The sequence below is a fragment of the Nipponia nippon genome, unplaced genomic scaffold (assembly GCF_047370975.1).
Source record: "Nipponia nippon isolate SJK-2023a ecotype South Korea unplaced genomic scaffold, ASM4737097v1 scaffold_2, whole genome shotgun sequence".
NCBI classification, from domain to species: domain Eukaryota; kingdom Metazoa; phylum Chordata; class Aves; order Pelecaniformes; family Threskiornithidae; genus Nipponia; species Nipponia nippon.
In genome coordinates, this window is record NW_028262336.1 from 4,453,265 (window position 1) to 4,478,521 (window position 25,257).

Below are 25,257 nucleotides of genomic sequence, written 5' to 3' on the forward strand. Positions count from 1 at the left end.
AGAGAAGAGTTTTGCAAAATCATGTCCAAATGAAACGGGAAGTGACAAGCAACCTTAGCTTCAGGTGTCACTGTCTGCATTGCCTCTCTGCTGAATCAAGCACTTCCAAGTGGTGCTGCTATGGCACAGGAGGCACTGAGAGAGACCTGCAGGGTCCACGCAAGAAGATGTTCTCCAAAGACTCCCTGTTGCCCGCTGTGGGAAGATCTAGGGATCCTGAGGATATAGGATAGGGTCTTTAAACTAGAGGCAGTCAGGATGAATAGGACCTTGAAAATATAGGATATTATTCAACCATTCACAGTAACTGATGAGCCTCACTCTTGTTGAAGCTGTTCGGCTGGTGTCTTTCTGACTGTCAGTACTGATTTATGAAAGAAAAATGCTCTAAAGGAAACATGAAGATTTAGATGGAAACTTTTTTTAGGAAAGAATGTTTGCTGAAAAGTGCAGTTTTGGGATGATGACTTGCAGATTTTCATTAGATACATTTGGTAAATAGTTTTATTCAAAAACAAAAGGGAAAGCACTTCTGTGACTGTCTAAATGTTTCTTTTACAAATACTTTCTAAAGGAAATGTTTCAATATTAAATCAACACATGAAACTCGTAAATAAAACATCTTTCAGAAAAGGGTTAAACAGCCCCAAATTTAAATGATAATGTCTTTGACTTTTGGTTGAACGTGGTGCTTTGGTCAACCTGGAACAATTGTTTTTTAAAATCTTGTGCCAGCTCCCCAAAACGTTATCATTTTGGATTGATCTAAAAGGCATTTTTTTTTTTTGTTTTAATCTCTGGCTTTTTAGTTTGTCCGCTCAGCCACAAAATCCATTATTCACGTTAATTCTACTCAGTAGGGATTTATAATGGGTAACCCAGCTGACAGGAAGCACAGTCAGATATCAGGAGGAAAGAAAGAAAAAGACCAATTCCCCAAGGAGCAGAAAAACTGCTAGGAGCATGTGTATGCATGAGGTGTCTGGACAGGGAACAGTGGCAGCTGTGCCGTGACAGAAGAGCACTGGTAGGAGTAAAGGATGCATGCTTATCCCAGCCTGACTCAGTCGGAGCTGTCTGTGAGATGGGATAGGCTCCACTTTGAGTCACCAGAGTGATTCAGACATTTGTGGCTAAGGACAGTTGAATTCTTAATGACTAGGGAGTGGTTGGCCTTTTGGTCATCACTATGTCAAGTTCACGCATGTAACATCCCAGTCATGACCTCACTGGCTATCAACTTTTGCAAAATGATGGCCTGTCACGCTCTTCAGTTTGCCATCTTGTATTCTGGTGATGGATGCTTGTTGCACAGATAAGTTGACTCTGCTTGGCTTGTTCTAGCCTGGGCATAGAGGGTCTGAGTACTCCCTCAGAGCAAATCAGCTGTAGGAGGCCAAACCTACCTTCTCTCTCCAGACTCTATTCCACTTGGTAACCAGGTGTGCTGGTTTTGGCTGGGATAGAGTTAATTTTCTTCATAGTAGCTAGTATGGGGCTATGTTTTGGTTTTGTGCTGAAAACAGTGTTGGTAATACAGGGATGTTTTAGTTATTGCTGAGCAGTGCTTACACAGAGTCAAGGCCTGCTTCTCACCCCACCACACCAGCGAGAGGGCTGGGGGTGCACAAGAAGCTGGGAGGGGACACGGCTGGGACAGCTGACCCCAACTGATCAAAGGGATATTCCATACCATATGACGTCACGCTCAGCATATAAAGCTGGGGGAAAAAGAAGGAAGGGGGGGACGTTCGGAGTTATGGCATTTGTCTTCCCAAGTAACCGTTACGCGTGATGGAGCCCTGCTTTCCTGGGGATGGCTGAACACCTGCCTGCCGATGGGAAGCAGTGAATGAATTCCTTGTTTTGCTTTGCTTGAGTGCGTGGCTTTTGCTTTATCTATTAAACTGTCTTTATCTCAACCCATGGGTTTTCCAACTTTTACTCTTCTGATTCTCTCCCCCATCCCACCGGGGGGAGTGAGCAAGCGGCTGTGTAGTGCTTAGTTGCCGGCTGGGGTTAAACCATGACACCAGGGCTTCTGAATTGTGCACTCCCAGAATCACCAGTGGAGTAAAAAAAATCATAAATTACATGTATTCATACCATGATTAACAGGCATGTAATAAATGGAGTTACTGGTTCTTCCTTGAATTCTACATTCTGGTGCTGTAATCCTGAGTTTTGGAGGGGGCCTCAGATTTCAAAGGCACAACACGTATGGGTCAGAAATGTGGCTCGGAGGTTTGAATAGGTCATGACCTCAGAGAAGCTGGTATTCACTTGCTAAGCATTAGGTCTTTGAGACCTGGAAGTTAAATATGGGAATAAAAATCAGCACTGGGAGAGAAAAATACTGTGTACAATCTAGCTGAAATATAGTGGTTTAGATGCACCAGTTAAAGTTTGTATTTCTCTCCTTCTTCACGTTTGGACAAATCCATTCAACTTCAGATCACAGAGTTCTTATGCTTAGGATTTCTGGTCCAATGGTAATAGGCTTTTTTTTTTTTTTAAAAAAAAAAAAAAGGAGCTGTGGTTACGGGCAAAAATTACTAGGAGGAGTTAACCTACCTTTAATTTGGGCAAAACAAGTGCATCCGCATCTCGTGTACACCAAACTAGTGTGTTCACTTCTTTTTCTTTGCCATCACACCAGTGAGTAAGTTCAAACTAGAAGGCATAGGTCTCAGTTCCCAGTGTTAGGGAATAAAACATGATTCATACTCATCTCTGGCCTTGAAACTCACAATGTTTGGTTTGTTGGTGGTTGTACATGAGAAGTGGTCTGCTGGGAAAAGGACAGTGACCAGAACGGAGATGGCAGCATCATCAGTGTGGATGTTGTAGTGACTGCCACAAGAAGATGCTTCTCTAGTTGTGGCTGGTAATTTCAGGTTCATAATGTTTAAGCGACGGGTGGTTTGGGACGGGTTATTTCCTTCCTTTCCTTTCCTAGCAGTGCTGACGTCTGTCTGTAGGCAAAGCTTCTGCTGGCAGCGTGGGTCCCAGCATCTTTCTTTGAACTCGCTCCAAACGCCAGTGGCAGTAGGGTAGGCAGGAGGTTCCCAGACAGTCATGCATTGTTTGAATTTGCTGGTGGTTTGTCCTCCTCCAGCACAAATATTGAAAGGGAATAGCTGAACAGATGAATACCAATGCAGTAAACTCCTAGGAATGCAGACAAAAGCTTATCGTGGCTCTCTAAGCTCTTGGTCCATAAAGACTTGCTCAGCACCAAGATGTATAACCTTGATTCTGTCTAACCTAGTCTAACCCTGAATATAAGAATTTATTCATCTACCTAGACAGTGATTTTGCTAAGGCTTCTCCCATCATAAAAGATGCAAACTCACACAGACTACTCCATATAACTATTGTCATATGACAGCCAAAAATATTGCTTATTTTGATGAATATGGAACATGTATATCCCAGCTGTTTTCATAACACAAGGCTTGAAAGATCTGTTTTATTTTTAACACAGTTTCAGGGGGGAAGGGTATCACTTTTTTTTTTTCATTATTTTCACTTTTCTCTTTCCCTCTCTTTCTATTCCACCCATCACTGCACAAGTTAAAAAAGAGAAAAAGAAAAAAAGAAAAAAAAAAAAAAGAAAAGAAACATAACTCCTAATTGAAACCCTCAGTCCTTAAATGACCCTCTCCCCAAAACATTGACCACCCTGTCCTAGCGTGTGGGAAGGATGTACTGAGGCATAAAATAACAGCGCAGCAAATCTCTGCTGTGCTGGGAATGCAAAGCAACTTCTTCTACCAATAGCTCTGTAAGGTAACAAGAGAGTATTCCCTCTGAGACAGGCTGTCTCGTGTGACCCTCCTTATCCCTCTTCCTTTTCCCCTGAGTCCATTGCCAAGGTGGACTGTTTCCTTGTATCTCCGCAGGAAGCAGTATCACGCTTCCCTGAGGACGAGCAGTTGGCACGCATTCAAAATGTCATCCAGGAGCTCCCCCCATCGCATTACAGGTGAGAAGGTGTCCAGCGAGATGCTGAGGAGCAGTGTGGTGACCCTCGCCATCAGGGAATATTGCCTGAAACAGCTCTGGAGTTAATTTCCAGAAGTTAGTTCCCAAAAGCTCATTCATTTCCAAATCTGACAACAATTTATCTAGCATTTAATTATCATTAAACAAACCATTGTTAGAGATGGAACAAGCTCTCCCTGCTGCAGTCTATCATCCTCCTTCTCCAGGTACGACCCCCATGGCACCCTTGGCCAGTGGCCTGGGTGTGGTGAGGAGGAGAAGATGATCTGCTAGAGGCACTTGAGCAACAGCAAAGCCCTCAGCCTTTGCAGCATCCCACTCCTTCTCCCATCCACCTGCTATCTTCTTTGCACCATGGTGCTAAGGATTGTTTGGTTCCTGCCCCATCCTTGGCCACCCCAGAGCACAGTTGTTCAGGTGTTCGCTACCATCCCGTGTAAATACTGGCGCTGTAAACCTTCTGTCCTACAGGACCTGTTGTGCCATTGCAGACACTGCCTACCGTGAGGAGGGGACAACTCTGAGGCCAGGGCTGAGTCTGAGCCTGGGCAGGCATCAGTCACTTGACACTTTTTTCTCTTTTCATATGAAACCCCTGCAGAACGCTGGAATACCTGATCAAGCACCTGACTCACCTGGCCTCCTTCAGCAACATGACCAACATGCACACCAGAAACCTGGCCTTGGTGTGGGCTCCCAATCTCCTCAGGTACAGTAAAGAGTCCTCTAATCCAGAGACTAATGCTAAGCTCCAAGGGGAGCCCCGGCACCTGAGCCTGGAGACCCATCCCTTGAGGGAAATGCAAAAACAGGGAAAAGCAGAACAACTAAAGGGAACAGCAGAGAAGAGCAAACAGCTTTTAAAAAGAGAAAAAATTCTTCCAGGTTGAATAATCTGAGGTCTTACTGCCAGCATCCAAGGAAGCTTGTGGTTTTGTGTGTTTCTTATAAAAAAAAGAAAGCTGTTATTTGCAAGTTGAGCACATTGATTTAAAAATGAGGAGTTAGCTCATCACTGTGGAACAGAAATGACATTTCTGACAGTGCCAGTGCTTCTGCAGTGGGGTGGTGAGAGACAGCAAGGCTTGGAAGGGAGGGCAACAGGGCAATAATACCACAGGCCTGTGCCCGGATCTGCTTGAGCATAAGTGAGATGAGCTTGGTGGACTTAAGATGGCAGCTGGTGTCAGATCTCAAGACCACCAGCTAGTTTGTCATGTTTGCTATGCCTGGCACTCTGCTGGGAAGAGGCCTGGATAAGATGCAGGCAGAGGTTTGACTGATATGTTGTAGAGCTAAGCAGAACAAGAAAAAATAGTATCTGGAAAAAAAATATTGAATTATTTTGTATCTTGATGAAATTCCCTTTCCTGTCCATCCCATACCCATGTATGGAGAGGACTGAACTATGCAGGGAGAGTGCAGGACTGCAGCTGGGCAGGAGAGGGGCACTGGCAGAGGTGGCAGAGGACAGGAGGGAGGGACATTGGCTGGAGATGTACAGACCTGAAAAGCATTCTCTAAAGAGTTATCTCATCCTTTTAAATCACAAAACAGGCAGAGCAGGTTCTGAAAATGAATCAGATGTTGACTCTATGGAATATCACAAAGTGGACCTTTGCTATTGAGACGTTTTCATTCTAGCATGTGTCCTTGTCAAAAAACCTGAAGTCTGTTTCCTTTCGCAATCTTTCGTAAGTGCAAGTCCCAGGGAGGAAAAGAAAGGAGCAAGCAATGCAATTGCAGTCTCCTTACAGGGTTATCCTCTTGGCAATGCCCCAAGCTATTATCTAACACACCAGTCATTAACTTTACAAAGGATCCATTGCCCAGAGATAATTTCTTCAGCAACACTTTGGCATGTCAAGATAAGGAATGTTTCTTTGCTGAGAGCAAGAGTGAGAATGTGGGAGTGCAGGGGGGCAGAGAAGAGACTACGGGCAAAGCATTGAAAAAATTGGCATGGGGAAGACCTGAGCAGGGTTCTAAGGGATTTCACTGGGAGATAATTGAAGCATTGAGTAGGGATCTGGAAGCAGTGTTGGAAGGCTCCTGCATCGTCTTTCAGGCCCAACTTTGAAATAGCTAAAAGAGGTGCATAAAGGGAGAAGAGTGGAGTTTGAGAGCCACAGTTTTACTGGTGAAGAACGTAAAAGTGAAGTAGGGAAAATAACACAGGCAGTAAAGAAAGCAGCAGAGGTGACAGAGAAAACAGGGAAAATAGTTTTTAAAAGAGTGAAAAAGCAGAGAGGATGAGGGCCTGTGAGGGAAGGAGAGCAAAAGGTGCGGCAAGAGTGGGGAAAACATCCCTGTTCCAAGTCTTGCAGGAAGAAAGCTGATCTCTCCTTCCCAGGGGCTGTGTGTGGCAATGCTGGCTACTGGTATATCTCTTTTCTGGTGCAGGTCAAAGGAGATTGAGGCGGTTGGCTGCAATGGGGATGCAGCTTTCCTGGAGGTGCGAGTGCAGCAGCTGGTGATCGAGTTCATCCTGAATCATGTGGATCAGATCTTCAGCAACAGCAGAAAAGCCAGCTGTGCAGAGAACATCGGTAACAACCTCCCTGAACCACTCTACATGTCACTTGCCATGTACTCCAGCTCTAACTGTATCCCCTTCCACTAATATTTCAAGCACATCAACCCTTACCGTGCTCACAGGCTCCCCCAAACACACCTGAGCCCAGTCCCTCATTACTCTTGTCCTCTTCATCCCCATCTCCAACATTTTCTTTTTGAATACTAGCCTCCTTCAGCGTGCTCCCAGATTGCCCTATGGCTCATCTTTTGCATGATCTCACTTGGCTTAACCCTTTCCGCAAAGGAAGACCACCTGATTGCTTCTCAATCCTGGCCTAAACTTTCTCTCTAAGCCCATCAACCACAGTCTAAATTCTTCTTTTAGTCTCCCCTAGTTATAATTCCTCATACCAATGATACCTGCCCTGCAACCACCATATCCACCCAGGTCAGAGGCCACACTCCCAAGATAAAACTTAGGCTTGTGTTTTAAAAACTTACGTCTTGTACTTGGGGATGTTTTATAAAAAGAGATTTGTTTTTTCCTGGGACATCAACAGTCTTGAGAGATGCTGATTTTTGTTATTTAATGATAGGTTTATTGTCAAAATGCTTTTAAGCCTGGGAAGTGAGAGGGCTTGGATCCACAGTGACCTTGCATCATTTCAGAAATATGCATTGTTCTGTTTTACACACTGGGAAGACTCATAATACCTGCAGAAATGAGGGAGTAACCTTTCTGCTTTCCAGCCCTGTGTCAGCTTGTCCCATCCACCTTTCCCTTAATGTGTGGCTTTCCCTGCTATTCTGTCGTTGGAACCTGCAGTTCCAGTGCAGTGCCCTGCTCGACCTGTAGCATCCCTGCTCTGCCAGTGCAGGTGACATTTCTATGCCCTTCTTTATGCCCTGGCAGAAGGCACGGAGTAAGAAACTGCTCCCGTACTGCCTTAAGCATTGCAGCAAAACACTGACTAGTAAATTCCAAGGCTTCTGGTTGTACCGCAGGTCACTGGCCCAAAACTGACCCAAGTTTTGTAAGTGCTGAACATTGCTGGCCTTTAACATCTGTGTGGAGTCGGGAGAGGAACATGCTGATGGTTCTGGTTGATTTCTTAGTGGGAAAGTGCTCCTTCACCCAGACCCTCTGCACAGGCAGGAGCTTGCACCATGCTTCAGCAGAAGGGCTAAGTACCATTAGGTCCAGGAGACTGTGCTTCCTTCGTGCACATTGAGAAGGTCTGTTTAGGACAGGGCTGTTGGTGGGGCAGCATATGGGAAGTTGGCTTTGCCTCTGCCCATGTAAACAGAGAACTTCAGTTTCCAGAGCTGTTGGTCACACTCCTTTCCATAGTCCTGAAATGCATTAGGAAGGTAAAATAATGCTGGTTTTTAGAACAGTCCCCTTTCCTGGAATAAGACAAGGAGAAAGATGTGGAAGTGAGAGAAAGAATTAGGCAGCAGGTTTGGATCAGGGACTGCTCCAAAATCTGGGGAGGGAGGGAGGGAAGAAAGAAGGAGAAAGGGGAATGTGTGAATCCTGGTGGTTTTCAGAGACGCCTCTTTCACACTGAAGCGTCTTCAGCAGAGGCAGCAAGTCTGCAACTGCAGCCTTTGGCTGGTGAGTGTGGCCCCTGCTGGGAATGCATTCAGATGGATAAGGTTGCTGGGGAGATGGAAGACTTATCTGACAAAAAGCCTCTCTCCCTGCACGTGCTGCTCCTTTCCCCGCTCCGCAGGAGATGTTCCAGTCAAATAAAGACATGAAGCTCTTGCTCTCGTCTCTCCTCACCCCAGGCGGGAATGTATTTTCTTGCTTTTCAGAGAGCACATCAGTTGTGAAAAGTCTGACTCTCCCCTCGGCCTCCCTGCCAATGAAACTGGTGAGCCTGGAGGAGGCGCAGGCACGGAGTCTGTCTGCTTCCCACCCTGCTCGGAAGGAGAGAAGAGAGAACAGCTTGCCTGAAATTGTCCCTGTAACTGGGTCCCTCTTCCACACAGTTGTTGACCTCCCCGACAGCAAGTAAGTGCCAAGAGGAGTGTAAAGTGCAAACAAAAAAGTGCAGGTTCCCCAGCATGATCGGGAATGAGACTTTTGTTAGTGTGATACCCCCACACCTGCATGCATGAATCTACAACCACCACTGAGAGAAAATTGTGTGCCCTTCTCAAAAGAGGCACAGTTGCTCCTGAGAAGCATTGCAGTTGCTGGGTTCACAGCTCCATTAGTCCTCATCCCTTCATCGGGGCAGAACCTCGTAGACCTCCTGCAGGAGGAATTAATTGTCTTTGCGTCCTTGTGTCAGCTCAGGATTTGGCTAAACGTGGGCTGAACGTGGAGCAGGTCTGAACACAGCTCTCCACCTGCTGGTGGCTGGTCCACGGCACGGCTGGTGGCATTGACCTGCTCAGCTTCATCGTTCTCCAGGTTCCTCTACACTCATAGCCAAGCAGTAAGGCAAATTTTCACTCCTAGCACGGAGAGATATTCACATAGTGGCACCTATGCCACCTGTGCCTATGCCAGGAGAAGAGTCTGATTTCAGCTGAGGTCGCTGCAGTTGTTGGCACTGCTGCCCAGCATAAGTATTTATCTATTGGTCTATCTATCTGTTAATATATGGCCACTCTACTACCTGGTTCTGAGAGATTATAGCCTCTGCAGCAGGAGGCTCATTAATCTACTGACCCATAAAGCACTGGAGCAAAGATATTTATTTGCACTTGATATATTAAAGCAAAAAGGAGCCATCTAACAGAGTATTGGCAAGAGGATAACCAGCTTAAGACAAAAGGGTGTATTGCCCCTCTGGAGTGCTTTTTCCTTTCTCACTTGAAGAGAACATTCCTATCCCCAAGATATTAATCCTCTTTGTAGGACAGATTTGTGCTCTTCTGAGTACTGATCTGAAAGAAAAGCAGAGCTATGGGGGTAGAAAGCTCATTATGGAGAGCAAGACAGGGAGATAAGAGGGTTCTTACTCTGGAAGAGGGGAGATTGAAGGAGGAGTCAGAATGGGTATGTGAAGGAACTGAAACAGAGCTTCATGCAGTAATATGCATAGAAGAAAACTGACTTCAGGAGTAGCAGCTGCTGGGATTTCCAAAGAGACACAGGGAACTGGAGTCCCACTTCCTCTGACAGTTACGAGAAACTGATTTAATTCCCTTAAGCCGCCTCCTTTTTGGTTGATACATTATACTTGCATATGATCATATAACACCTATGATTAAATTAATGTTAGCCTGAGAAGCATTAATAGCTAGTTTGTATTACGGGATCCTTTTATTTTCACTAATTCATAAAAATGATAAGACATGTGGACTTTAAAGGATAGCTTTGTGCACGGAGCGAGCGATAGTACCAGTTCCATGAATTCTCTGGAATTTATCTTGCATTTTGTCATTAAAACCTTTTAAAAAGGCAATTTTTCTTTACCATATTGCAAGATAGCTCTAGCCTCGGAAACCTCTCCTTTCTGGAGACAAGCATGGTTGATTGCTCAGTCAATCACAGTTGCTGTAGCATGGTGCCAGAGCCAACTCTCTGAAGAGTCGGCTTAGGTGTCTTTCCATCCATGACATGGTTAAATCAGCAATACAGATAAATCACTTACTTACAGAAAAGCAAGAGCTGGTTTTGTAGCTATGCCTTGCATGCCTTAGAATTAAAAGAGGTGTGAGAAGAAAAGAGGCACAGTATTAAGGGGAGAGAGCTCAGAGGCTTTTGCGGGATATTAAAAAGACAAAAGTCTCTAGGGTTTAGTAACCTCCTGAGCACTTTTTCCTTCCAGGAGAAAATTATCTACCAAGTCCAAGAAATGGAAGTCGATATTTAACTTGGGCCGTTCTGGCTCAGAATCAAAGTCTAAACTGAGTCGAAACGGGAGTGTCTTCGTAAGGGCACAGAAGCTCTCTGGTAAGAACACACTTTTCAGTTAAGTATTTCTCTCTGCAGCTTTCTCCTGTGATATTGATAGCATGGGCCAACCTGTATGCACATGACACTAATACCATTAGACTTGAGATAGTCTAATGGGGTCATGTTTGTTGCCTGGTTTCATGCACATCTCATTTTCACGTGATGGTGAGAAGCATCCTTTCAGGAGGCTATGCCAGACAGCTACAGTAAATATTCCATTTTGGTATGTGATAAACAGGCTCTCATTGCCCAGCTGTCAAGCTTGGGGACTAGAAAATGCTGTGTAGGTTTGGATTAGTCCACTCTTCCAGCCCAGCCAGCCTCTGGCTCCTAATGTTCCTTACATGGCACTGGGTGAATAGCTGTCTATCCAGACTGTCCTTCCACTAAAGGGCATTAAAGAACCAACTGTGTTCAGTGTCTTTGTGAAATACAAGGCTCCAGGAGGTCCTATGGCTCCTGGCTCTCAGCACTTTGAGGGAAGCTATTACTTTTGCAGAATTTACAAGAGAGAAATTGTCTTTTCTCCTGGCTGTAATCCCAAGTTCTAGCCCCTTGTGAGCTGCAATCTCTTAAACACTCTGCTTCCTAGAAAAATCACATGGCAGTGCCAATTCCTAGTGTTCAGAAATGATGACTCAAGTTCTAAAAATCATGAAGTTGACTTCAAAGTAATCACAATTTTTAGAAGAAAGCATACTCTTTCTTACCTGAGCTCATGAAGAAGTGTTTCAGGTTTATGTGTCCTAGATTTTTTTAGTATCTCCAAGTCAAGAAATTTACTTTTTAAAAAGAAGATGAAGGTGGAATTTTTTTTTAGATAATCTCATGACTCCAGGAGCTGGTGTTTGGAGGAACACTACCAAACATTGCAAGACTTAAAATAAAATAGTTAATGTTGGCAACATTACTTACCACTACATATAAGAGAGGCTGTATTTGGATCAGAAGTGAGTGTGAAGCCAAATGCTGGATCCAGATCTTTTTGGACCCCTGCCTTCCCCCATGTTTTGCATGTACAGATGGCCTCGCATAGGGTGCTCATGGCAGACCTCAGAATAGCTCTCCATCCTATTTTGATCACGGGATCACCTTCTCACTTTGATAAGGAATACTCTGTCCCAAAATAGTGCTAACCCAAGGATGCCCAGGAATGACTGGAGCCCAGTGATCGCAGGGGCCGAGCCTTGTTCCAAGCACAGTACTGAGCGACAGGAGGCTGTACATTTTCACCAGCAGGACACACAAATGCACAACCATGCGCAGAGACTTAGGCACTGAAGTAGTGCTTTTGAGAAGCAGTGCTTTAGTGCTGCCGTGTTGTATTTTTGTGTGCTCTCTGCTTATAACCTAATGTTAGGAAACAGAGGAACTTGCTGTTGAAACTCAGCGCGTGCTTTAACACAGTTTGTGTCCATGCACACAAGTCTGCAAGTCACATAAAATGCGAGCTCCACAGCTTGAATTCTGTTCCTCCAGGAAAGCGGAGCCAGTGCTCAAGACATCATGCCATATGAACATAAAAGGTAGCCAGGACTCCATATAAATGCAAAAAGTAGCTGGAGGTTCTCCTATGCTCATGTGAAAGTGAGTCCCAGAAGCATTAATTATATAAACAAATTAAATCCAACAAGCCTGCTCATTTTCTGCCTTACCTACTTTGTGTAACATTGTAAACAGCAAACTTTTTGCTCCCAGACATTTTCCAGAGCTTCACGGACCCTTTTTGGGCTGCCAGAGACTAACTTGTCTTCCTTGCCAGCTACATTCCTCCCATCTCCCCTTTTCAGAGCAGTAACAGCTACACGCTTCCAAAACCTCTCAGGAACAGACCTGTAGAGTGTCTGGTGACAAATGGCAGCTTGTTTCTGGACAAGCAAGTCCATCGAGGATGACCAGGAAAATAGGTTGCTTGCTGCCCTCATAAATTTCCTGGAGTACTTGCTGGAGGCAGGGTATGCTCATGCCAGCAAAAAAGCCTGGGAGTGCAACGTAAAAATAACCTAACATTTGCTATCAGGAATGAGAGGTGAGAAGGCATTTATGTCAGTTTAGTTAAAAATTCCCCACAACCAATAGCGTGACTTGATCGGGGAGGGCAGTGGCACATAACGGCTTTGGGGATGCTTAACTGCTTCACAGTGGAGATGGTGCTGACTGGCTGGGTTAAGTATAGCTCTCCACGCGTCCGGCAGGTGCAAAGCTGTTGTTAGTGCTAGCAGATCCCCAGCTGTGTGGACATGTGTTGTGGGTAATAAGCCGCGTGGTGCGGATGCAGAGGGGGAATGCTTGGAAATGGAAAATAACTTTGATGTCTGCCTGGCATGCCCGTCTATATGTAGCCTTTGGTCTTTATGGGCTGAAACCTGCAAAGCTGCAGGATCTGAAGCCTGTTTCTAAAACTCATTTTCCACAGAAAAAGCAACTATTCGGCCCGCAAAGAGCATGGACTCGCTGTGTTCCCTGCCAGTGGAAGGTGAGACATCAATAACCTATACCATAAAGGCAAAGGATTGTACCTCTTCATTCTCAGCTCTTCCCCATGCCTGCATGGATGCAGTGGCCTGTTTCTTTGCCTGCCTCACCATATTGTGTATCTTTGTATGCTTGTGCCATGGCTGCTGACATGTGCCCCCACCTTTGTGTGCATACATTTTTAACCATTTTCTGTGTCTTTTATGTTGGTGCATGCACCTGAGAGTTACCACTGTGCCCAGCTGCATCTTTATTAGCAGTGGGATTGCTTTGATTTCATTCTTGTTTATTCTGGGTGCAAAATTCCCATTTATAAAGAAAAGAATAAAGCAGTGAAAAGTGCTTGCAATAAGCCAACAAAGCCCAGTGCTGTGGTCTTTGTGGGCAATGCATGCTAGCCCTAGACTTGGCTGTATCTGACTGAGAGGGGCCTCTAATAAGAGTCTTAGGTGATTTCCACTGGAGGGCATCCTATCCAGCCCTGCCTGCCCAGTTTGAAAGAGGTCCCAGGGCTGGAGCCTGGAAGACCTTCAGTGCCTGCTGTCCCCACCTCTCTGGGGAAATGTGGGTGTTCACCAGGGCAGGACTCATCCCTGGGGCAACTGAGGAGGGCTCCTCACAGACGAAGGTTGCTTGCAAGTGATTTGCTTCCCACTGACTCCTTCCTATCTTCCCACCTCCAGGGGAGGACGAAAAGAGCAGATTCAAACGAACAGTGACTACTGGAGGGTTTTTTGTTCCGGTGATGAAGATACGGACAGGAGGCACAGGCAGCTCATATGACCTCAGCAAGGACAATGAGTGGGAGCGGGAAGGATCTGCCATGGGGGCCAAAGGATGCTCAGAGCTGAGTGGGGAGAAAGGTCCTCCCCGGACACCACAGACAAAGTCGCCCCCTGAGCAGCTGAAGGTCTTCCGGGCAGCAGAGGATGCCGAAAACGAGCAGACTTCCCCCAAAGGTGGCCGCATGTTCTACACCTCCGAAACAGCCTCCAAGTCAGGCTTCCCAAGCAGCCTCTTTCCCTTGGAGGCCTCCCCTCGTCACCAGAGGAAAGCCCTGAACATCTCAGAGCCCTTCGCCGTCTCTGTCCCTCTCCGGGTATCCGCAGTCATCAGCACCAACAGCACCCCCTGCCGCGTGCCTGCCAAGGAGAAGCTTTCCCTCTCCAGCCTAGAAGAGCTGTCTTCCTTGGTGGCTGAGAGCACGAGTCCCTCTGTCCTGGAAGCTGGGATGCCCATGAGGACAGAGCAGGCACCAGAGCGGAAGGAAAAACAGCCGGGGCCCACTCTGCCAGTGGAAGCATCTAGAGGTAAAAGTGTGTTAAGGAGGGGGATGTGGAGCCTCTGTTGGGCTACTGGAGGTGCCCTGCAGCTTGGTGGCATGAAGGTTGCTCCAGCCTGCTCTTACGCTAGGAAAGAGACCAAGCTGTAGCAGGGTTGACTGTAGCAGGTCAGGTTGGTGCTTGCTGCAGTAATGAGACTGGGGAGGTGGGTGGCCTCCCAGCAATGTCCTGTTGCGCCCGGAGGGAGCTCTTTAGCTTTGTTAGTCGGCATTGGGTTGAAACAGTACCGCTTTGTCTCAGGACACATGTTTTCAGTCCCAAGTAGTCACATCATTCATTTGTGTTTCTGATCCAGGCTCTCACCCTGAGGAGCAGATGGCAGCCAGGAAAACCGAGTCCTTAGAAACTCCACAGCCCGCAGCAGAAAATCAGGAGACGTTATGTGAGCAAAGCAGCTGCACAAGCAGCACCAGCAGCCCCCGGCAGTCTTCAGAGCAGAGTCCCACCTTGGAACAAACACCAGCCTCAGAGGTTCGTATGGGGCCACTCCCTGCAGACAAGGCAGAGCAAGGACAGCTCAAGATGAAGGATGTCTCCTCAGAAGGCAGCTGTGTCCAGCAGGAGATCGAGACAGCTAAGACAGAAGAAGGGTCACGCTTAAGAGATGTGGTAAGGAAGAAAGCATGAGAAAAAAGATGGGGGACAATGTCATGGTGGTGACTGGGAGATTGTTTAAAGTTTCGTTGTGTGTCCGTAGTCATGAAAACTCAGCCTATGACCTAGGCTAAGCAGGGTCAAGAATTGACCATGTACTGATTTCACTGCTGTCCACATCACCATGTGGTGATTTACCTTTACACAACTACCTACTGTCCCCTTTTGGTCTTCTTGTCCTGTAACTATACGATTGCAGTCAGTACATTCTGTCTGCTCTGAGACTCTCCACATGCGAGACTGTCCGGATGTCTGAGCATTTTGACTCATGGTCTCTGAATTTCCCTTCTGTTTTTGCTGTCCCATTTGTCCTGGACAGCCTGAACAGTCCTTTTTTCTTCCATTCTCTACACACTATTTTTTTTTATTATTATTTTTGCCTCCTCTGTATCTCTAGCAGAGCTTTTTCACCAAGTTTCTTACAGCGATACTCATCTCTGGACAGCTTTTTAAAGAGCTGTTGGCATAGCTCCTTGAATAGATTATTCATTCCAGTTCATGTGTGATTTGGGAATGCAGATTCTCTGGCAAAGCCAAGCGAGCCTGAATGGGAAGAGCTGAGAAGCAGGCTGAGACATTCCAGCTGCTCATTCACCTCACTCTTTCAGTACATCTGTCCAGGCCTCATTTTGGCTGCACCTTGGATCTTCTCATCCATAAACCCACTTGTTTATAGACGTATTTCCTTCTTTGAAATGGTAGCAGTATGTGTGTCTGTGTTTCTGTACCCGTGAGTGTGCTCATCCAGGAGCATGTCTATTCTAAGAGGTCTGTTTGAGGAAAATGGAGGGGTATTTACTGGTAAGGTGTGAGCTGCCAGGTCATGGCTTTTCTTCTGTTTTTCAGACTGAGGAGGACCCTGCGAATGCCCTTCTGGAACCGCTGTGGCCAGAGATACATCAGGAACTGAAAATTATTGAACCTGAAGAGGAGCTATTGCTCTTGCCAGCAGCTGCCCCCAAGATGGGCCTAATTTCTGAATCCTCTTCTTCAGTACAAACAGATAGTTCTTCCTCCGGCCCAGGGCAGAGTCCAACACTGTCTGAGCAGAATTCTGCAAGCAGAACACCACAGGTAACAACTCAAGTGCCTTTATTTGGTGCCACCGGCATGGAACGACAAGACAGCCTCCACAACTGCCAATCTGATGTGGTTGCACAGCAGAGCTGTGCTTCAGCCCTACCCAAACTGGGTACTCTTCCGACTGGCACAGCCACTCCAAAGAACCATCACTCAGTGGTGGACAGCAGGAATGAATGTCTCACTCCTCCCCTGGACTGGAAGCTTCATAGTCAATCAGAATGTAATGAGGTTGCCCAAAGTGATGAATTTTCTTGTTCCAAAGGAACATGTCCAGAGTCAGGGAAAGAAAAAGATACCACTTGCCAGCAGCAGAGGGAAAAAGATGGTCTTGTCAGAGTCCAGACTCAGAGGGAGAAGCCTGAGATAATGACTGCTGGTGACAGGGACACATTCTCCTCCAAGCCGCTGAGTGGAGCTGGAATCCAGGAGCTGAAGGAGGGCAATGCTGTTAGCAGAACCCATGATGTTGGTGACCAGGATGATGAGGATACCTGGACAGATAATGTGCAGAGCTTAGAACTTGTGGAGCCATGGGAGGATCACCAGTGGGTTACAAGCCCACTCCATTCCCCCACCTTTAAGGACATTCAGGAGAAGATGATACAGGAGTTTCAGCCACAGAGCCAGAGAGCAGAGACAGGCCTTTCTCTTAGACCACGATTCAGTCGCAGCCTCTCCCTGGACAGTAAGGACACAGTGATGAGTCTGTGGACTATACCATTCTCTTTCATAGATGCCACTGACCAGCAGCAACCATGCAGTGACATTCTGCCAGTGACCTGTGAGCTTCCCAAAACACAACCCATCTCCCCTTCTAGTTTGGGCAAAGGTAAGCAAGATGAGAATGGCACAAGTCCTCCAGAAGAACCTCAGGTCCCCCTCAGCAGGGAGGAAGCACCAGCTGAGAAAGAAGGACCCTCCAGAATCCCTCTTTCAGACCCAGAAGAAAAGAAAGTGGATGTGAGCAAAGAAAACTCTTGGAGCTCAAAGCTTGAGCTGTCTTTACCATACCAAAATAGCCCAGGCAGTTCTTCACAGGTGAAGAACACAAAGGAGGAGTTATCCATGTCTCAGGACACTTCCCTGGGAGGAGAGACTGTTACCAAAGAGTTGTGCTCTGCCACTGAGTCACAGCTCAGTAATAAAGGTGAAGAAACACCTCGCAAAGTGAAGACTAGGCCATCATCCCTCAACTTGGATTCGCTCCTTCCAGCCCCAGATTTCTTCACATTCGAGAGCCTGTCCATACCCTCTGCCCCTGGGAACCTCTCGTGTGGGCAGAAGGAAGTAAAAAGCAGTGATTCTGTCCCATCCCTGCCAACTGCCTGCCCTGCTGCGAGTAAAGGTGTTCCCTGGGGGTCTCATTTCAATACCCACATGGATCTAGACTTGGATTACCTGGCAGTGGCCCATGCCACCACTGGCCGTCGTAACTCTGCCCCTGTCAGCGTGTCAGCGGTCAGGACCTCCTTCATGATTAAGATGTGCCAGGCTAAAGCGGTGCCTGTGATACCGCCCAAGATTCAGTACACCCAGATCCCCCAGCCCCTGCAAGCTCAGAACGCTGCTCCGCCGGCAGAGAAGAAGGAAGCAGAAGCCAAGCAGGCTGCCAGGCAGACACAACGGGTGGCATGGAGCCACATGGAGGCCCCCAAGAGCCCACTGGCAGAGAAGAAAGCCAAAGCAGAGAAAGAAAACAGTGACCCAGCTCAAAAGGACTCAGCCTGCCCTTGGCACAGCAGCCTTGGCTCTCCGCTGGAGCCATCTCAGTCCAGTCATCACCCTGCTCTGGATGCCCCTGTTCTGCGCCGAAAGCGCACCTCTGAGGGGGAGACAGCTGGAGATAACCCACAGTCCTCAAAGATGGAGAGACCATCAGGGTTCTCCAAGCCTTCTTATAGATCTAGGCCCGGGAGGCCCCAGAGTCTGATTCTCTTCAGTCCCCCTTTCCCCATTATGGACCATCCCTCCTCTTCAGGAGACTCCAGGGTGTTGTTATCACCCATAAGGAGCCCCACTCAGACCACCTCTTCGAGCCCCATTTGTGGCGATCTGTCTGAGACTTCGCGGACAACGCCCGAGGGGGTGACGCTGCGGAACAAAATGACCATCCCCAAGAATGGCCAGAGACTGGAGACCTCTACTAGCTGCTTTTACCAGCCCCAGAGGCGCTCTGTGATTCTGGATGGACGAAGTGGGAGGCAGATTGAGTAGCAACTGCTTCTCTTATTCTTTTTCCTTGGGATGGGATGGGAGTGTCCAAGACCAACTCTGTTGCCATTTTGCTGTTTTTATAACTATTTTGTGCAAGATGGACCCAAATTCTTTACAGTTTCCTGCAAAGCATTTTGCTACAGAGGGTCATAGTCTTTTTGTCTTGCTTTTCCTTCCCTTTCTCACCCCTGCCTAGTCCCTCACTGCCTGCTTTTTTTTTTGTAAGCCTGTCCCAGGGAACTTGCATTTCCTCATACTTATTGTCTAACAAGCCCTGTGAAAGTCTCATCCTCCCTATGGAAAAAAGGAGAAATAAATCTTGGTATAATTAGAAAATAGGGCTGGGGGGAAACACTGTTCCAAAGCACTGCAGCCCAGGGTACAGGGGCACAACATCTGCTGAGGAGGTAAGTCCAGATGTTTGGGACCTCCTTCCATTGTTTCCCAGCCACCAGTGAAGGACCATGCCTATCCATTTCTGTTGTCTGATTTAGAGAGTGTAAATAAACAGTGCAAAGAGACTGGGGATAGCTGAAGAGGAAGGTGAAGCTGGCATGAGCAAGTCATACGGAGTGTGAGACACCCAAGCATGCTCCAGTGACAAACATACAACCTGAAGGCACTGCCTCCAGCTCTGTTCTTGCATCAAAGATGTGCTCTTTCCAGCATGTGCAAGCAATGAAAGTAGCTGGACAGGAAACTCCTAGGTGTTCTTTTAATCTTCTAAGTCCTGCTCATGAGTTTTCTTGTGCTCAGCCACACCTTCCTTGGGCAGACAACATTCGTGTGGCTGGGGAATGAGTGTGTAGCTGACTGTCCAGCGGTAAAGACTTCTCAGGCTGGTATCAATGAAAGCAAAGATATGGTCATAAAAAAGGTGATAACAAAATATCAACTATTTTCATCGTTGCTTAAAGCCAGATGACACCTCTGCAACTATCTCCAGCTGTGCTCCACACTGCCAACAGCAGAGAAAAGCAAGAGGATCTTCTGATCTGCATGTCCTTGGGCTATTGTCCTCTTGCACCCTGACTGACATATCTTTGACCCTTGGTCTTTCATTGCCACTGTGTGGCATGTCCCCAGGTGCTTCCTCCCCCTTTAAACTTCCTCTCCTTGTGATTTTACACTGTTTCTTTGAGAGCATGGCTGGTTGTCACCTCCCTGGCCCTCAGTGCTGCCAGACTGATTAAGAATATGGTAAAGAGGATGATTTGTGGGACTGCAGAACAGATCATGAACAATATCCTGAGAGGGGGATTTGAAGTGAATTAAACTCTCTCCTGAAGGGCCGTTATTGTTACAGACAAATACATGTTCATATGAGCAACAGCTGCTGTGGGAATAAAGTTAAAGCCTCCTTTATAAAGCCCCTAACTCTGCATTAACCACAGGCTTATCTATTGCCTTGGTATGTGACTGTGGGCGATTGCCAAGTCAGGTACAGCTCGTGTTGCCTCTGCAATTTAAATGTCACTAGTGACTACGGAGGAGATGGGAACACAGGTGTTGCTGCCAGCACTGAGATTGTCACTGTAATGGTGCTCGTAGGGGCCATCATTCATGGAGATGTCTGAGTCTGTAGGCCCTCGGATGGGTATTATGGGCTATAGTTTAAGCAGTAACTGAGCATCTGGTAGGAGGTGCTATAGCCACCACAATGAGTGTCAGTCAGAATTTCCCAATGGATGTATGTTTAGGGCTTTTTTTCTGAACTACTGTCATTTTCAAACTGCTGGCAAACTCAACCCATGAGCTCTTGGTCTGTACTGAATGTGTCACTTAATTAGTGTCATTGTGGCTGGAGGGCACAGAGTCTGTACAGTGCTTTCTCTGCGCTCTTTGATTGCTAAAGGGGAGAGATGACAGAGTACTTTAGAGAAGTTCTGGGCTCACAAATGCAAGGAACATATCTTCAGCAGAATTTCCTCCTGCCATATCCAAAGGGAGTGTGAAAAGGCAAGAGGGCTTTTCCTTGCCACCAGCTCCCCATTCTACTCCTTACTTGTGCATAACGCAATGTAAGAGGGAACAGAGCAGAGAACTAAGTCTGTGCTGTCCGTTTTGTTGAGGGAGAATATTAAACCAGACGAGGGCCTGGAGTTCTTGTTTGGGTCCACGTTGTCTCACAGATGCCAGCCTATGCTTTACCTGGGCAAGCCATGGATGGTGGGTCCAGAATATGCAGCTTCATGATAATTGTATTATCCCCCCTCCAGACCATAAGATGCCTGTGCAGCCTCCCATTAAAACTAGGGGATTCCCAGTCCTCCATGCTCCTCATAGCTAGCACAGCTCTGTGCTGCATTTACATGGCACCCAAATGCCTTTTTTACTGCCTCACGGGAAAGCTTTTAACCACCACTGGCTCGGTTAATGGCAAATGACTTGGAAAGGTGTGATACGAGGTATTGTGGTAAGGCTTTACAGAAAGTAAAAGTTGTAGAAATGATGCCCAGGTTTTTTTGGCATCAACAAAATAGTTTACTTTAGGCAGGGATTTATATTCTCTCAGTTCCTAGAAGTTTTGACTGCCAAGGCATCTGGAACAGAGCCAGCGAAGCTCACAAAGTAATATATCAAAAGAAAAAGAAAATGTGATGAAACCTTGGCACCTTAAATCTGTTCTTTCCCCCCCTCCCTCCTTGTTCTCCTATAAGCTGATCTATGAACAAGAAATGAGGTCTGGCAATTTGTATACAATACACTGTTTCCGCTCTTAGCAGCGTTCCAGTAAGTAATAGCACTTTTGGCATAAGTGGTGAAACTCCTGCAAGAGAAAGTTATTAGAAATCTTTACTTAATGTTGAAGATCAGCCTCAACTAAAATTTGTATCCAGACTATACTTTTTAAGGGTATTTCAGAATTTGAAGTCAGATCCAGGTCCTGGATTATAATTAAGCAGAGATTCTGTAATGACATCTCTATTTTGTAGCTCGATCCCATCTCTATCTACAATTTCATCTCCAGCCTTCAGCTGATGTATCAAACGTCCAAGAGCCTAGCCAAGTGGGCTTAATGCAGGCACATCACTATAGCTCTGTGGTCACAAGTGGGCTTCTATTGAAAGAGCTGAGATAAAGCCCCAGGTCCTGCAGAGCTGGGAGTACTTGCTTAGTTGCAAGGTGCGCCATTGCACAGGTATCGCCATTCCCAAATCCAGATCCAGACTTCTGCAGAGTTTCTAATGCTCGATGATGGATCCATGTTGATACTGACAGTTGCAGTCAGCTTCAAGGACCAGGGCTTGATAGTTGGGTAGATCCAGAAGACAGAAGCCATCTGCTATTGAGCGGTGCTGACTGTGAGGTTGGAGCTTCCTGAGATCCAACTTTACTAAGCCATTCCTGAGGTCAGCTTCAGGGTCAGACCTGATGTCATCTTTGCTTCAGAGACCTTAGGTTGTCCTCTGCCACCCTGCTGTAGCAGATTGAACCTGAGACTGGAAGCTCTTCTGAGGTTCGCGGTTTTGCAGTGGTACATTGTGGGTACCAAACTCCTGCCCTCCAGCACAGCGCTGCAACACTAGAGACTTTAAGAAAGGCTTTTGGGGGTTTTGCTTGTTTTTAGGTTTGTTTGGTTTTTCCTGTGAAGCATTATGGAGAGGGATAGATCAGATATTTATGGGAGATGGGTCTGGCCCAGAATTTGAAGTTTTGTGTACAGGAGAGCTAAGTCGGTTGTTCTTGGCATTATGGAAAGGACCTTCCTAAATAGGCTGTCACATCATTTGCAGCTCTGCAAGGATCATTTCTGGGATGCTGCAGTACATTTGAGTCCCTTGAGACTGTGAAGAGCGTAAAGGCCACTCCCTAAGTTTGCAGATCGCCCCAGTCTCAGTCGTGATATGGTATCACCAGCATGTGTTGCTTGTGCACTTTTACCAATGGGAGACAAGTGACTAAATTTCACTTATTCTTCCCATGTAGTCAGGGGGTTTGTGTAGCTTCTGATAAGTGTAGCTCAGAGTGAACTGGTTGGGCTGGCAAAGATGGGAATCCCCTGATGGAAAGGAGGGACAATGTTAGCTCATGTGGGAGCTACCTTATTGGCAAGAGGCTAAACAGAAATGAGGATTGTATTTTACCTTATAAACCACATTACTCTGGGCTGACCATCCCATGCTATCACTTCAGAAAGAGTGAAGCACTTCTTTTTTTCACCTTTAGAGCTTCAGCAGAACTTAGGTCTGCATTAGAGAGCATCCATAAAGCCCAGCAACATTTTCCCTCATCCAGAGTCCAAATGGTGCAATCAAAGTCTTTTTTTCTTTATGAATTCTGAAATGCCTGTAGTGGTGAATATTGTGTTAAATTTATATATATATATATATATATAAAAGAACATTCTATATAAATATATTAAAAAGGAAATGTAATTAAAATGAAGGAATTACCTAAATAGAATCCTGCACATCTGTCAAACTTGGGCTGATGCATGGAATTGTTTTCTGCTGCAACTTTTGTAGCACTGAGGGTGTGAGATCAACTGGCTTTTTGCCCACAGAGGAGAAGCTAATTAGTTCTGGCTAATCTGTGGTGGGCAGAAGGCCTGAATCTGCCTTCCCGAGCTGGATCATGTCCTGGGAGAAGAGGGATTAGATCACAGGAGACCAGAGTGCAAGAACTGATTCAGCTTTCCACCACAAGCTTCTCCCCAGTGCTTGAAAATGCAAACAATCTACTGGAGCATATATTAGCTTTCACGCATGCCCAAGTTTTGCAGATGTCCCTTTTGCTTCTCTTCATGTCTAGAAAAAAAAATATCTCTAGAGGTGGGGGAGAAGCTGTAGCTGATCCCAATTTGATTTAGCTTTTGCTTGCTCCTAATCAACGTAACGGCTCAGTGATAACTAATTCTGCTCCAAGCAAGGAATGGAAAGCTTGCCACTGAGTTTAACTGAAGATGGAACATGACTTTAACAGCCCTGGAAAGGAAGGATGGCAGGAGGCAAGTGCTTCCTGAGGGCTCCATGCAGCAGCCCAGACCTTAGATCTTATTTGCAGGCACTGGTCCCCTTTGAAATACTATTTGCTGCCAGGTCAAGGGAAGGGCTGGAAGTCAGACACTGTGAAAAGGACTGTCCCCATCCCACTGGCCCTGGTTTGTGATTATTTCTCCTGCTAGCTCTGATGGATTGTGTTTTTGTCAAGCTTTGTTCTCTGTGTGGACTTGCCTGCCTTTGTGCCTTATTGCTTTAAAAAAAGAAAGAAAAACAACAGCCACAAAAAAAAAAAGATGTTTTGCCAGGTCTCAGCCATGAGATTAAACTGGAGTTTTTATAAAAACAGACCTGTGCCCTAGTGATGTTTTGAAACATTTTCTTTTTCCTGGATTTGGTTTATGAATGCGGTGCAAATGCATTTGTCTTCCTCTGACACAGAGTTTGAGCCCTTCTTTTCTTGTGTGAGTGGCCAGGGCACTAAGCTGTGTTTGTCTGGGTTTTGACTGCGGGGATGAAGGTTAAGGCCTGATCACACACTTTTCTGATTGGAGGTTATGAGAGCTGCAGCTGCTCTGCAGCTCTGAAAATGAAGTGAAGGCTCGGAGACTTCTGTAGAATTACCATTATTCTAAATGCTTTTAAATTTCCAAGGGTAAAATTAATCTTTTTTCTTACCATTTCTAGTTCTACCAAGCTGAAGTTTCAGTGATGCACAACCATGTCCTCCCATTTAGCACATCTCCTGCAGATTTCTGCCTTGCCTCTGATAATGTAGAGCAATACAGAATAGAGTATGGAAATACTTTGGGATCCCAGTGCTTGTAGAGGTGAAGCCAAGCTGGAACAAGAGAATTATGAAGCCTCTGGTGCATCGTGTATGCCCTTCTATTGATTTGTAAAGGGCAAGCAAGAACTTAAAAAAGTTACAAATTAAGTTTCCTGGTTCTCTGGATTCTTGCAGTGCCATCATTGATTCAATCTCTGTGCTGTAGTGGGGAAGTGAATATTATTGGTATCTGTTTGTTATTCTACCCTGGAAAAAAAAGACAGGGATTCTTGTGGTTGTAGCCTCAGTGGGCACACCTGCAGTTCAGCCTGCTCTTTGTTCCCCTTAAAAAGCAGATGAAGCATTAGGTTAAATAAAATACTTTTTTTTTCCTTCTCAGCAGCTGAACTCAGGGCTTGAGTCCCTCTCCTACCTCCTTCATGACTTCAATTTCCCTTCAGGAAAATGCCCGGGTTGTGCTTCCTGCTTTCCATGGCAACTGGCACACAAAGTGAGAGAGAAAACCACGTCTGCTGAACTCCGGAATTGTTGTTAGCCATAGCCAATTATTATTAGTGCTTTTGTATTTTTGTGTTCTTTGTGCCACAGAGTCTAGCAATGACTTGGCCATAAAACAAGAGGAGAATCTCAAACTGCCCCCCAGCATTCCCATGGTTATGAAAATCAAGCAAAAGGCACACTGCAGACCTGGTCATGCTCCGCTCAGGACTGTGAGCTAAATCATGTGCTTAAACATGTGGAAGTGCTTGAACACAATTTCAGCCAATTCCTTTTGGCAGCAAAGGGAAGGCAGGCAGTGCAGGGAAGGAAATTTAGCCCCGTGGGGGAGACTTAGGCCAAGCTGGCACAAAGCATCAACTGCAGCAAAAAGAACGGGATCATAGTGACCAAGATAGAGAAAGGCAGTGAGATCTCTGAGTTCATTTTCCATATGAGGAGGATAAACTTTTCAAAGGACATGTCTCACCACAAGGGTAAAGGATGAACAGTTTCAGAGTTAAAGATTAGAAATGAATGGGAGCTGCGAAGCTCAGACCTGGCCAAGTACTGATGCCCCCAAAGTTTGATACAGTATGAGTGTTAAAACAAGAACGTTTGGTTCACTACATAAAAAAAAACCGGTGGCTATTTTCTCATGCTGTATTTGCAAACTGCAGTGTGAGATGAACTACATTTTGCAAACCTAGAAAATTCAGAGGAATGATGTGATGCAGTTTGGCTCCAGATACATCTTAAAACTGGACCTGTTTTCTCCCATAGCACATCTGCTACAGGGACCACATATCTCTCTATCGTTTAAATCCTTTATCT

At 46.1% G+C, this 25,257-nt stretch overlaps 1 protein-coding gene across 1 annotated transcript in view; it reads left to right on the forward strand.

Annotated features, from left to right (window-relative positions):
• Positions 1-23,504, forward strand: part of ARHGAP31 (Rho GTPase activating protein 31) — a 61,266-nt gene extending 37,762 nt beyond the window's left edge. The window contains exons 4-12 of the mRNA XM_087757614.1: positions 3,906-3,988; positions 4,610-4,717; positions 6,412-6,557; positions 8,347-8,545; positions 10,317-10,441; positions 12,861-12,920; positions 13,603-14,229; positions 14,558-14,871; positions 15,763-23,504. Coding sequence (XP_087613740.1) covers positions 3,906-3,988; positions 4,610-4,717; positions 6,412-6,557; positions 8,347-8,545; positions 10,317-10,441; positions 12,861-12,920; positions 13,603-14,229; positions 14,558-14,871; positions 15,763-18,213 — 4,113 coding nt within the window. The 3' untranslated portion in view covers positions 18,214-23,504. The remainder of the gene's footprint in view (positions 1-3,905; positions 3,989-4,609; positions 4,718-6,411; positions 6,558-8,346; positions 8,546-10,316; positions 10,442-12,860; positions 12,921-13,602; positions 14,230-14,557; positions 14,872-15,762) is intronic.
• The last annotated feature ends 1,753 nt before the right edge of the window (positions 23,505-25,257 follow it).